The sequence below is a fragment of the Prorops nasuta genome, unplaced genomic scaffold, assembly GCF_024137725.1.
Source record: "Prorops nasuta isolate Cenicafe-Biocafe unplaced genomic scaffold, Cenicafe_Pnas_1.2 PNAS00009, whole genome shotgun sequence".
Classification (NCBI taxonomy): Eukaryota; Metazoa; Arthropoda; class Insecta; order Hymenoptera; family Bethylidae; genus Prorops; species Prorops nasuta.
The window spans coordinates 5,118,039-5,132,827 of record NW_027116806.1 but is presented as its reverse complement, the minus strand read 5'-3'; the positions used below and the strand labels follow the sequence as shown (position 1 = coordinate 5,132,827).

Here is a 14,789-nt window from a genome sequence, read left to right as displayed (position 1 = left end):
AAAAGCACAGTTAACTATTGATTCGTGAAGTTTCTCATAGAATCCGATGAATAAAAGGTACGATACTCACCTAAATCCTGCAGGACTCGTGTCCTTCCCGATCAGTCTGGCTCCAGGACTACTGTCCCTAGACCTGAAACCCTCTCTGAGTTTGCTGTCGTACCTCGTGATACCAGAATATCCACTGATGCTACAAGCCAGACCCAGATAGCTCGGTTTCTTCGACGTCAACTGATCGCTCTCCTGATCGGCCACATTGTTAACTTTCTCAAGGTTCGTATTGGGCTTCTGCAGGGTCTCGCTGCTACCATCCGCCAATTTGCCCGAAGAAGGCTGAGGTTGTTCGCCGTTGCAGGACAAGTTGAGACTATGAAGAGTCCTTTCTGATATCGAGTCTACCGTGTTCTCTGCAAAAGAAATCTATCCGTTATTCGTGGGGAAGTGGAAAAACCTCGTTGCGTGTGTTCCTTGCTGGATTCTCAATGAATCAAAGAGCGCAGTGCACGCACACTTGAAATCTCTCAGCGGCCGGAACGGGATTCAAAGTGGGTAGATAACAACCTGATTCTCAGCTAGCCTTGGGATTGTTTTGGGTCAGTGGGCGAACTTCTCTCACCGAGAAGCAGCCAAGACCAAACTCACCACACTCCAATTATTACTATTATACATCCACTTCCTTTTCATCGTTCCAGAAGCAAATAATCTATATCGTCTATCGTCTATCTCTCTCTCTCTCTCTCTTTCTCGAGAAAGAGAGAGGCCAGATTTTGACCAGTTCGCTCTAGCCCGAATCTAATTAAGCAAATCGTTCAACGCGACACAAGAATAGCTTTTTTTTGTTTGTTTTTCTCTCTTTTTTAAATTAGGACAGATTGGTGTTGTTGCGTTCCTCTTGGCACCAACGAACAACCGCATAAACGCGCATTCCCGCTCGATCTATATTCGATTTGCTCTCACCGGGAATTCCGGAGTTCAATGACCCTATTGACCTTGAACTCGCCCTTGCTAGAAAAGAGGGACGCAGAGTTTTGGAGCGTGGGCAAATTAATCGTGATTTTAAGGTCGAATGACATTATATATATATATATATATATATATATATATATAGTATATTGTTGAAGGCTTCTCTCGGCTAATATAATGTTACGTTAATACGAATAAGGGGAAAAGTGGTGGTGGTGGTGGTGGTGGTGGTGGTGGGGGGGGGGGGGGGGGGTGAGCAAATCGAGTGTCTAGAGTGGGGAGGATGCCAACCTGATCGGTCGGAAGCGGATCTATCGACGTCTAGGCTGCAGCTGCCGATGCTCTCCTGGCTGGTCATGTTGGCGAGGGTCGTCCTGGCGTGGTTCGCGGGGGGTTTCGGGTCCGGATCAAGGCGCTGGTAGTTGAGGGTCTGCACGGCCAGCGAGAGTGGCCTCCGACGGGCCGACCTGGCACCAGGAACCGTCGCCGAGCTGTCCACCGAGTCTATGCCCTCCTCCAGACCCGCAACCTCCCCTCCTCCTACTCCTCCTCCTCCGCCGCCAGGTCCTCCTCTCCTACCGCCACCAAACTCGCCCCGACGGTCCTCCAAGCTGCTCTCCTCGTGCACACTGCCAATTTTGCCATTTCCACATTTTTCTATATTTTCTCTCTCTCTTTTTTTGTATTCTCTCTTTTTCACCAATTTTTCCTCGAGCAGCCCCAGGAGTCGCTCGGCAAATTTTTGCAACGTGCAAAAGCAAACGTGATTCGTTCTACCATCAGAATTATCATTCCAATGGTGTTTTTTTTTTTGTATTTTTTTATCCGAGAGAAGGATTGTTCAGTGATTTTTGGGAATTATAAATTTGTTATGATTTATTAAACGAGTGCATATGTATGTATTATAGCGATGGAATATTTGAAACATAATTCTTGTGGTAGTACGAGCCAAACATTTCTCAGCTTACAAAATCTCGCGATAAAAAAGCAGCGCGTCGTGTAACCGAGTTGATTAAGAGGCCGGTTGCCATTTCGCACCGGCATTAATCAAGTCGCTAATCACGAGAACGCCCTTCGTTAATTCTGCCAACTCCGATCAGCTGCTCTCTCTCTCTCTCTCTCTCTCTATGTGCTTCTCACAATCGCTAACTCTTTCCATCCTTCAGAATTTACCAATTAATTTTAAATCAATGAGAAAATGCATTTCTATTAGTTTATTATTCTCAACGAGTCCAGGCTATAACAAGCTAATTATAGCGAGCCACTTTTAAGCTGATTCAATAGAACGAAACTAATTTTCACAGATTATAATTATCGAATAATTCAAGACAACAAGTTTGCAGTTTTGTGTTTCGTGCAGATTCTTGCATACAGATGTTTTGAGAATTTTGTGCGGTTCTTGTTAATGACTTTCATTGTGCGATGTCAGTTTAATTATGGAGCAAATAATCATGCTTTGTCAAAAATTCGTTACTGTGGTGAAGAGAGTTCGATGATCGTGCATGAGCCTATCGTAAGTAACACGTTTTTGAGAACGATTACATAAAAAGCAATTGAGGTAACAATAAGCGGTGTTCGACATTTCTTTTGGACAAACATCTTTGACAAATAATAACATTAATATTTGTTTAAGCTACTGGCAAAGGGACAACAAAAACCCACGTGGTATTGCGTGAAATTACTCGAGAAATCCAAGGAATTAGGTTCTGGAAAATATTAATTTTTGGGGAAAATCGGAAACGATATAAATTATTTTTAAGATCGTGATAAGTTTAATACGATTGTATAGACCAGTTTTAAACCATACACGTGTAAACATAACCAACAAAATAAGAAATTAAATAATATTAAAGTTCGACGAGAAATGGAATGAACAACTTTGACGATAAAAACTTTCATAAACTTGTACTAGAAGTAGTTTTTTACGCAAATTCTTTAATAAGCAAATAAGACAAAAAATGTGTCACAAAAAAATTACCTTACGAACAATAGAGCAGAGGCCCTCGGAACTAACATAAAATTCAATAAAATCGTGCAGCAGGGATTTTCCAGGAAGGAAAACTCAAGTTTTATAATCGAGCAGTGTGGAATGGGTGGGAAGAAAGATGGAAAAAAACGGTATAGGAGAAAAGAGAAATCGTTGGCGAATTAATTAGCAGAATGAAATTAGCGAGTGGTTTAGGTAACGTCGAGAGAGTTGAAATGGAAAATTGGCTAATCGATTGTTGTACCTGCGTCGCCAGTGTTTGAACAGTCGGAACTTGGACGCGTTTTTCTTCACGACCGGATTGACCGTGTAAGTTCCGCTCTCGATTTTCAGCGGCATTTTCCGGGCTTTTCCTCGACGCCGGAGTGTCACCGGAGGAGGATGATTCTTGATGTATCGAGGAGAAAAGAGAAAGAAAGAAAAAGCAGTGGTGCAATTGGCTGGGCCAGTCTGGCTATTTCGTAACGGTTACGCGACCCTTCACTGCTGATCTTCGGAAAATTTACGCTCAATTTCTCTCCTCGTTCACGTTCCACCACAGGAAAATTCACACTCGTTTCTCGATCAAACTCGGATAATCGCGAAGGAGTTTTTCGGTGATACGTTTTGGAGGGAAAAGAATTTTTTTGTCGAGGGAATTGAAGAGCGAAAGTGGGAAATTGTTGCAAAGTTTTGTGGCAAAAGCGCGAAGAGACTGGTAGGGTGAGTAGCCGAAGACTGGCGATCTCATCAAGTTTTCCCCGGTAGTTACCCCCTCTCCCCGGCCTATCGCTCTATTTTTCTTTGCCTCTTGGCTCCTCTGTCTCTCGGAGAGGGTGAGCCAAGTATTTCGGGAGAGCACTCGAAAAAATCACCACGCGGAACGTGAGCGCGTACAGCTATAAACACTGATACACTCGTCGTGTGTGCGCGCGCCTGTATTTAATCCACGCACGTGCCACGCCACGCCACACCACGCGCAGCTGATAAATTCACGCGCTAAGTACCTCGACGATTTTTCAATTTTCTCAGCTTCCAACATTTTTTATAATAGTTCTTTCTTCTTCTCTTTTCTTTTATTTCTATACTTTTGAGCTTATTACGATTTTATTCTGTTATTTATTGTTTTAATTGTTGTAATAACAGATGTACGGTAATTATTACATGTTTTTTCTGTATTTTCACAGTTTAATTTTAACTTTTTTTTTTAAGTAGAAATTAATAAAATTTTTCTATTGCGAGAGCAATCGAAAGCTGGGAAATTCACGGTCAGATATGGTTCGATCTATCTTTATCCAGGGGACTTGGTTGATTTACGAGTTTGGCGATTGAAACTCGTGGCTCGTCAGTAAAAGTCGGAAGTCGAGGGCAAAAGTGAATTTCCGGTGGCGCTAACGACGTGCCAGGGACGAACCGGTTGGTCATAGTGAATTTTTTACATTTTTCGTTGAGTTTGCGGGGAAATGACGAGAAGGGAGGTGGTTAAAGTGGAAAAGGAAGGCTCGTTTTTGCTTTTTTCGCGAATTAGCGAAAATTAGGTGTGTATATAGTTTTGGAAAGAACGTGTGATATAAAAATCGGAAGTGACGGGAAAATCTGAATTTCCGGTGACGTTAACTATACGTGTCAGGGAGAATAAAAATGAAAATGGAGAAATAAAGAATGATTTTGCAGTTTTTAATACAAATTATCGAGGTGTAATATTGTTTTGAACAGAACGGAGTGTAAAAAGCGGAAATCGAGGGAAAATCTGAATTTCCGGTGACGGTAACGTGTCAGGGACGAGGCAGTTCATGAATAGCAAATTTGCCGAATCTATGGCAAAGTTCGTAAACCCGAGAGATAAGAATGAAACTAGGGAGAAAGAGCGGTGGGACGGGAGGGTGGGGGGGGGGGGTTGTAAAATTAGAAAAGAAAGTATCTATCGACTTTACACTTTTCACGAGCGTTCGTTCAAGTTGTTCCTTTCAAAGAGCTCGCCTGGCGGGTTAAGGCCAGCGAAACCTTTTTTTCCGGACTGTTAAGCCCTTAGGAAAATATTTTACAGACCACCGAATGATCCTTATGACGAGCTTTTTTAAAACAATTACTACAGTATTATGGAAATATGAAATAGACTCAAACATTGCGATTTTATACTGAGAGGACAACGAAAAAAAAAAAAAAAAAAAAAAAACAACAACAACAAAGGTCATTGATCAATGTGATAATTTCCAATTCGATAAAAATAGTAGCAGGATCGACGTGGAAAAAACTCGAAAGGTGAAAGGAAATTTTTAATTCGTTATAATGAATTTAAATGAAAATATATTGCCAATTTGTAGGAAATTGGAATAATGTGATTGATTAAGCAGAGAAAGAACTACGCGAGGAAGAATTGCGAAAGGTTAGATCGATCGAAGATATGCTTCGATCGAAGAATAAAAATAGCAGTAGGATCGACGGACGAGACTCGAATAGCGGGGATTAAGAAGCTTTCTTCCGGATTTACAGTTAGGTTCCGGTTGCATGTGCCACGCTGTATAGCTGAACTCGTCACTCGTGTGGGGGAAGAGCGAGAGACCATCTGGCCAAGTGAATATAAACTTGGTCTGCACAAATAAGGAAGTTCTCTACTTTCCCAACAATCTCCATCAATCATCGCCCCAATCGACTCTTTCAACATTTTCCTTCGTGCTCGATTGAACATTTCATAAACGTTCAAAAGTTTTTCCATTTTTACAGCTTCAATAATAAAATAATAGAATGATGTAAATCAAATGAGTATAGAGTATGATCAAATCAAACCATAATTCTCTTTGGGTCGACAAAACTCTTCGGGGGAAACTTGAAAAGAGAAATAAATTCTGATATTTACAGTGAACGAGATAAAAAAGTACTCGTTGGTACCAAGTAAATATATTCTATACGTAGAAAGATTATATATATTGAATAAAAAAGCTAATGTTTACAGCAGAAAAAATGCAAGAATTTTTTGTTGTTCCACAAAGGTCGTCGCGGGACTTTTCATGGTTTAATCCCGATTCGTCGGAGGTTGCGTATTTATAGCAACGCGAGGAATACTTATTAGTCGGGGTCAAAGGGCAGCAACGTTTCACGCGATTTTCAGATTTAGCCATGCCTTTCTACGAGCGTGCGGAGTTGTTCGTTTTTCGAAAATTCTGCCTTGCCCCAGGGGTAAGTGACACCGGCTGAACTCTCTTGCTTCTATATTTAAATGAAAATAAAGCAGAGTGACATTTGTACTCCCTCCCCCCTCCCCCTCTTCCCTTTATATCTCGCCCCCTCCCCCAGACACTCCTTCCTGGACGCATCGTTAAGGACCGAGGGGACTCCCCCCCCCCTTCCATGTTCCGAAACGCCGCGACATCTACAAAAATTGTGTCAGCTAAATTAGGAATTCCCCCTTTTCTTCCCCCCAATGTCACCCGTCTTCCCCCCCCCCCCCCCCCCCTCCACTCACAAACATCTTCATATCACTAATATCCACGTCCTTCGGTTTTTATAAACAGAATCTTCTTCTTTCCTTACTCGCGCGTGCTCGAAAAAAAAAAAAAAAAAAAAAAAAACGTTTTCACTTTTCGATCTTCAGCAGAGCAATTCGTTCAACAAGGATTCATAAAGCGAATTGGCAAAATTGCGCGTTGGTTTCCTGCTAGCGAACGCGATTTGCGAGATTGCACAGTTTATCGAAATTGACTGAAACTTTTCACAATTCTAGTCACTTGGCGCGGGAAATTATTAATTTCCTTCTTTCTCCACGGATACTCCCCCATTTCATGTACAGTTAGAATTTTGTTAATTGCTATATTCTTAATTTTTTTATCAAGCGTCACAACCATTTTTCCATTCAACCGTTAACAACAATAAAAATAGTAAGAATTCGAAGGATAATGTACACTGAGAAAAAATCATTTGATTCGGATTTTATTAACGTTTACTTGAATATTTATGAAATATAAAATGTACTTGATTTTAATGAATAACTCATTGAATTGCAAAAATAATTAATCCAATCTACTTTAATCCATTTGATTAACTCTCATCAATATTATATAAGAGCATTTTGTTACCACTATTCAATAAAAACATTTTTTGAATGAAATGTATTTTTCTCAGTGTGACAATAGAGACTTTTGGTTAATAAAATGTTAAGACAAACGGTACCAGTTTTTGTTTTTTTAGTGAACATATACTTTTGAATGTTATCAAATAAAAAATATCGTGCCATTATTTTCCTTAGGAATTTTAGGTGGGTTTCCATTCGATGATTAAAAACATAGAGGAAGAATTTGAACGATAATGTGATATTAGAGAGATTTTTGGTTTATAAAATCTGTTAAAACAAACCGTACGAGTTTGTATATTTTTGGTACTGTGCCGTCGAGAAGTCCTGTTACTTTCCAATGATACCGCACGAAAAAGGTTCGTGTCAGGATTTTCCATGGGGGTTCTCCATGGGTTTACTTGGGTTCACGAGTGACCAGAGGTGAGATGAGCGATGAAGTATGCGTGACTGCGTGCATTTATACAACATAAACACAATCCATGATTCGTGAACAAGGATAAATAATATGAACAGGAAAACAATTTACATACATAGTACACAGAGAATGATAAAAATAATTTACATATAATTACACATGAACCACTTTACAAACGCTGCTTTGTTAATAAAACACCAAGTAAATATAATCCAAATATATATATATATATCTTTCTTCCCACAAGAAGAATTTTATTTAAAACAAAAACTATTTTCCAATCAATCGATTGTAAAACCATTGTTTTTACTTCAAGTAACGAAACAGCGTTGTAAGAGAAGAAAAATTGAGAATTTGAAACCAACAACAATCCAAAAGTCAAAGAAAAAAATATTTGTAGTGAACAATCTATAAAGAAGAGTTTTTTCAGAGCATCGAACTTATGGCTGGAAGTTTTATTCGTTTTACGAAAATATATAAATTGTTAGAAATAGCATGAAAAAGTTTATTTAGTCTACCAAGAGTGAAAGAGATATTTTTCTTATTTTGGCTTTTGGACGATCATTTATTAAGATTTGGAAAAATTGTCAACAATAAAATTGTGAGAACGCACGTGCGACTGTGTGTGTGTGTTTTTTTTTAAATGTATACGTGCGATTTAGTGCGACAAGCGTGACATAATTGACGAGAATAGGCTTGTGGAATTTGTTTAGAGAAACGAAGGCCGTCGAAAGTGCAAGCCTTTCTTTTCTGACTTGTGAGAAGATTCAAGTAGGGATAGGATGGAAAGAGGGGAGGGGGAGGAGGATTTCCAAAAAAGGGGAACCCAGCAGGATGCAGGTTGCCTGTATACATATATTCGCCCACACGCGACTAAATAAATTATTACACGACGAGGCGTGTACGAAACGGCACCATAAAAGAACCTGTTACGTTTTCTCGAATATTAGACCGGTGTTGCTTGTAAAATCGATCGGTACTACCCCCTCCAACTACTCCCCCCTCCTTTAGAAGATCCTACATAATCGTAATAATATTTAACGATAATTTTATTGGTCGTTCCATCAATAAAAAGCCTTGAAGAGGAAAATTTATCGATCGTTTTATTGATATTTCCACGCTAAAGTCGAGATCACGAGGCCATAATTGTTAAGTTTTACGAGTCAGGCATAATCTGAACGAAAAATTGTCCATCTTTTGGCACAGGCTTTGTGTTCTGGCTGCTTGTTACACGGTAATGCCTTTAGTTGTTTCCTATCGATTCTACGAGTCCCCTCTGTTTACATCGTACTTATAAGGAGTTCTCAACAATGGCCACAGCTCCACGCTACACCTTCCTTTTCTTCCTAACCTCTAATCCTACAATTTATATTTTAAGATTCGCGATGAACGTCTCTCGTTAAGTCTACATCTGGTTGATTCATAGATTAAAACTCAGTGTCCGTTGTGACTAAGGCTTTCCCGGACAACGTGGACAACTTCTTGAGAAATTTTAGAACGTGGAGGTAAGAGAAAAATCTGTGGAAAGGAATCCAGAGTCAGTCGCGAATAAAATTGTCCGAAGGAGAATGCAGCTGCCCTCGTGTTTGCTGTGGCCAACTGGCTTTTATTGCCGGAGTTTATAGTTAATGCGTCGTAACTCGCGTGATCAGGGTAATTTATACAAGGCTCCGTAAGTGGGATGGACGAGGAAAAACTCCGTAGAGTCCTCAATCGTTTTGACAAAAGCACAAAAGTCTAGGCCAAACACTTATTTACCAGCCTGACGATAGCTGCTTCTTTATTACATCAAATTCACCTCCCTTGTGACGTCACTAACGAATTGTTTTAATAATACAACAGATTATTCTTCCTCGAGTGCAAATAGAAAGCAGCAAATGACTTTTTCTATAATATTGGTAAAAACAATAACAATTACTGTTTTCCATTTGCACACAAGTGAGAGTTACGCGAGTATTTCAAGTGACGTCACGAGTGAGTTTTAAAGGAGCTTTGGTGTTAAGGAAAGCGGCTGAAAAGACTAATGAGAATTGGAAGCTAGGATTTGGATTGGAAGAACTACATTAATCCAATGAAACTGAACAGTTTACAGTTTTGCCCAAATATGGACCGAAAAGAAAGAACGATAGGCTGATTAGCATTGACGCAAAGAGTGAATCGACACAATGCGAAATGGTTGTAAAGTAACGGTACAGTCATGCAGCATACTTTTGACGGAACAGTAGTCCCTCGGTACATTCTCCACTGTTATCTGATAATTATGACAACTAACTGTGCGCAGGATCACAAAGCAATAATATTACAGCTATTACTACCATTAACCCGCAGAAAATATTATCGCTATATGATCTATTTAGGTAATATTTTTTAATGACAAGAGCTTCGTGGCACGTAAATTGATTTTCAGGACTTGGGCCAAATGATTGTTGAGAGAAATCTGTGAATTTGCAATTATGCGTGAATGGGCGATGAATCTAGATGTGCGAGAGCGCATAACGGTCCATTGTAGTATACGAAGTCTCGCGCACAGCTCATCGAGACACTTGAGATTTAATAACACTTCAACACCAGGCTTGACAGTCCCGAGACTCCCAAATAGTGCGTATCGTTTAATCCCTCAGGAATGTTAATGCATTCGACGATTACAGGTGGAAAAAGCTATTGACCCAGTTCACAAACCCAATCGTACATCTCCAGCAGTAAATAAAATCTTATCCCGATATCCAACCATTCGGGGAAGAAATCATTTCTGCCATTTGAATCGTGAGATCTCTTCCTTCAAGAGTACAATGCAAAAACCTTGAATAGAATACTCCGCTTGCTTCCCTTACTTAGCAATTTTTAAGAATACCATCAGTTGTGCAGTTTCCTTGCTCGCTGCGAATTAAGTAGAACAATTAAAAAAATAATTTAGAGTGAAACGAAACTTTTAATCAAGTACACTTTTTCCCAGGACATTTTTTGGAGAGAAGCAAACAATGGGATAACAATAGAAGAATTCGTTTCAAGGTCGGCTCTAATACAGATTTAAATAATTTATCATTACAGGAAGTTACATCCTGCTGATTGGAAAATTAAATTGTTATTGGGTTTGAATTAAAAATTGTCAAACTTCGAAAAGCATAAATGTGAAACAATTTTTTTATCGATTCGAAATTGGCAGATCGTCTAACGTGCTCCGTATACAAAACAAAATGTTTGTGGTGAGCTAACCGCTTTTACTGGGTAAAATTTCGCAAATTCTATCATAATGTTTCCATAAAATCCTAGGAAAAATGATGAAGCAGTTTCTAGGATCAATGGAATTTTCCTGAAGGTGGAAATTTGGGAAGGATAATAAAAGGAAACGTCAGGTTGCTGTTTCAGAACATGTCACGTTGTCCAGAAAGTATCGCCTAATTGCGAAAATTTCTACTCACGTATGTTACTTCCGGCAAAATTTAAATGGCCAGGATATCTCTGTGGACTCCGTATGATTCCTTATCACTAATAACACACGGTCCTGCCTGCGTTGACGGTTCACTTTATACAATTTAGCGGCCAGGGTGTGCCCCGAATTTCCATGCGACCAACGGCATCCGTCAAACGTGAAATGCCGCCGCCATTTTTCTCCCAACTGCCGCCATCTACCTTCGATTCACCTAACTTTGTCCGAAAAACATACTTTTCTAGCCCGCGAAAATTCAAAAAATCCATATTATTGTTTAACTATTTTAATAAAAGAAATCTTAATAAAAGATATAATTACAAAAAAAAAAAACTTTAAGGTATATTTTGATTCCTACAGAAACTGTTTCCGTCGAGGTAAAATGATCTTTAATACAACGACTGCTTTTAATCAATTATTTAATGATAGAATCATTTCTGAAATTTGAGGGAAACAGGATTTTTCCTGCTTGTAAACGTTAGTGAAAGGGGTTGAAAATGGTGAAGGGGTTAAAAATAGGGAGTAAAATGGAACATGCCAATTTCCTCGAATGGCGCGTCGATCGGTTTAACGTTTTCGAAATGGGTGATATATGCTCCGTACAACTACTAACTGTGCTAAAAACTACACTAGTAAAGTGGAGTCGAGCGAAGTGTATGTGTGCAGATTGGTCAGGTTGGTGAGATTGGCGAGAATGCTAGTATGCTAGTGGTCTGGAATACCGGTCCGTAAATTTAATTTTTGAAATAACAAATTTCTGCATTCTGGTAAGTGATAATCGACTTGAAAGTGAATGAATAAGAAAACTATTAATATTAATTTTTTTAATCATTATTATAACGAATCAAACGATTTAATTGTAAAATTATTCACTTTTTTCAGAACGCATGTGGCTTGTCCGACCACGTGGTCCGCATGTTCCAAAAAACAAGTGCCGCACGGTTAACTATAAGGAGTTGTGATATTTTTCTGTAAAAACGTATTAACATTATCGAAGACCACTAGATTTTTGTTAAAAAACAGGTAAGAATCAATTTAATTGAGCAACAATTTTGAAAGCTCTGAGCTATTGATTGAAGACACTTGCAAACTGACAACATCATTCTTATTTTTCAGCATTGAACAATAACAAAGCCCGCGTGAATAATTAGACTTTTTTTAAGAAATTATTTTATACATAGAGATATTTAACATGGCACTTAGTGCGTAGTACAATAGAGAAATACTATTTTTACAAATGCAGAAAATCCATAGAAACATGGACTGATACTGCGCTTTAAGTGGATAAAAGACTGATGAGATAAAAGTTCAAAGGCTGTTTTCTGTAAGCAATATTTTAACAGTAGCTGTTGATAAAATGTCAACTGATGAAGAACCATTGTATAAAAAGGTGAAATATTCTATATTGTCGGAGCATGTATTTTCCGATGAGCTTGAAGAACTATTGACTGAACATTGGCATAATAACACTTCAGTGAAGACTCCTAATATCGAAGTGGTAGGGAAACCTTTCAAAGTTGTTAAAATATCAAATCTCTTTAATTCCGAGAACTTCATAGATGAGATAAAAACTGAATTGGTGGATATAAAATGTCGAAGGCATAGTATCGATCTTTACCAGTTTGAGCAAAGCGCAGATCTTGCCAACGTGGACTTTGAACATTTAAGTCAGCTGTATCACACATTTAGAAGCGACATTGCATTATGGTTAGAAAAAATCACAAGGATCGAACTCAATAGAAAAATATCAATTTCAAGCTGCTGCTACTCTGATACTGATTATTTGCTTTGTCACGATGATAACATGGGTGACAGGAGAATCGCGTTTATATATTATTTAACTAAGAATTGGACTGCCGATGACGGAGGAGCGCTCGACATCTTTGATACCGATGAAAATGGATGGCCCAGAAACGTTGTCCGGTCATTTGTACCTGAATATAACTCTCTTATATTTTTCGAAGTAGTGGACAACTCTTATCATCAAGTGGCCGAGGTTACCTCCCCTGATAAAGCAAGATGGTCCATCAATGGCTGGTTTCATGGTCCGGTAACAAGGCCTCCCAAGCCCGAGAGGCCGTTGCTGCAATTACCTTGCTATGAGCCAGAAAATACGCAGATGGAGCTCGTAAAGTGGGTATCCAAATACTATCTATTTCCAAAAATAATTGACGAGCTTCAAAAAGCCGTGGAGAAAGATTCCTACACTTTCTTAGGAAACTTCTTGAAGGACGAGGTGTACGCACAGGCACTAAAGGAAATAACGTCCGATGACATCGTGTGGAGTAAAGCGGGTCCAGCGGATTTGAGAAATTACGAGGTGGCCGATGAGAAGACCTTACCGGAGACTTTGAAAAATATTTGCAAGCTATTCAAGTCTATCAACATGTTCCAGCTATTGAAACGATTTACTCACTTGGATCTGGTTCCAGTGAACGAGACAACGAAGCCCAAGATGTCGATAGAGGTACAAAGGTGGTGCAGCGGCTGTTACTTCCTGATAGAAACTGCGCCACAGGAATCCCAATACCCCAAGGACATTCCTGATCAAATGATCGATTTCGATCAGACCATGACGAATCCTATAGAGCTGAATCTAGAGCTCAATTTAGATACTCCATCGTTTAGCGGAAACTACGATGCTCCGATTCCACCGGTCGATCCTCCCCCGGAGGAGGAGGAGGGGAAGGGGAAGAAGAAGAAGAAGCGAAAGGTCATCGACAAGGACAAGCTCGAGGAGGAATTCCAGAAGATGAAGGGGATCTGCTTCAGGGATGACGATGACTCGGATATATCGGATATTGGAGATTATTTGTCCGATCCCAACGAGAAGAGTTCCTCCTCTGTGCCTTCGTCAGGTCCATCATCGGTACGTTCCAATATCGAGGAAGAGGAGAATAATGTAACTATCGCCGAGGCAGCTTCCGATTCCAGTACCGCCCCAGCCGCTAACCTTCCCACCGTCCCTGTTGAAGTTGAAGAAGCAGAGGTAGAATTGGAGGTAGAAGTTGTCGACGGAGATGAAGCAACGTCACCGATTCCGGAGCCAGTAGAACCCGATATCGTGGTGGTTGATGAATCGGAGGATCAACCGTCGGTACCAACCGAGCCAGGAGCTCTAGACGTTATAATGCAATTTCACACCGATCGTTTGCCCGACGAACATGGCATTGACTACGTGGCTCCTGACGAAAAAGATGCTGCTATCATTCACATACCACCCAAGGACAATCATCTATGCTTGGTCTACAAAACTTCCAGTACCTGCCGAATTCACAGATATATCGACCACTACTATACAGAATATTTTTATAATTTAATTTGTACATATTACGAGTAGTCACCGCTCGAGCGTTCATTATGTTCAATTAATTCATGAATTTATCGCTAGAGCCCGCATGAGCGAACGAAATCTGTACAGTAGGTTGTACCTGGCAAATCACGGATTGGAAAAGTCGAATGTATTTGTTCTGTGAATTATATGTAATATAGTACTCGTATTAATAAAATGATCAGTATTTATCAGTGAAACCTGTGTACTTTACAAATTACTCTTCATTTAATTTTCAGGCTTGCTCATATCGGAGAACCGTTTTCATCAAACTAGATACACATTTTGGTACAATGATGTACATAATATGTACGTGGCTATATTGTTAGTGTTCCCATTTGGATGTTAGTGAGTACTGATTTATGCTAAAACATTACGACTACTGAGGTGAAAATTAAGACCACAATGCAGGAGACATTCACAGTTTTGTTTTATTGGGTGCGGTATTATACACATGGCATGACAGAATTACATTATCTGAGAAGCGGGTGGCAGAAAACATACAATTCTCCGATCACATGCAGATAGTAATGAGAAAGCGCGTGTAAAGAGAAATATTTTAATCGGAAAGAGATTTAAATTTTAATTGGAACTTAAAACGTATATTAGTCACAAAAT

At 39.5% G+C, this 14,789-nt stretch overlaps 2 protein-coding genes across 6 annotated transcripts in view; one reads left to right on the top strand and one right to left on the bottom strand.

Moving 5' to 3' along the window:
- The window catches only part of LOC136776515 (uncharacterized), a 28,965-nt gene that overhangs the window by 6,420 nt on the left and 7,756 nt on the right, over nt 1-14,789 (bottom strand). For all 5 annotated transcript variants that reach the window (XM_066732093.1, XM_066732092.1, XM_066732096.1 and 2 more), the window contains 2 exons: nt 1,255-1,592; nt 71-407 (listed from right to left, as the gene is read on the bottom strand). In XM_066732093.1, coding sequence (XP_066588190.1) covers nt 71-407; nt 1,255-1,592 — 675 coding nt within the window. The remainder of the gene's footprint in view (nt 1-70; nt 408-1,254; nt 1,593-14,789) is intronic.
- sud1 (Prolyl 3-hydroxylase sud1) lies at nt 11,149-14,364 on the top strand. The gene is made up of 3 exons (XM_066732099.1): nt 11,149-11,607; nt 11,723-11,863; nt 11,957-14,364. Exon 3 carries the CDS (start codon nt 12,198-12,200, stop codon nt 14,178-14,180), a length of 1,983 nt encoding a protein of 660 aa, XP_066588196.1. The 5' UTR covers nt 11,149-11,607; nt 11,723-11,863; nt 11,957-12,197; the 3' UTR covers nt 14,181-14,364.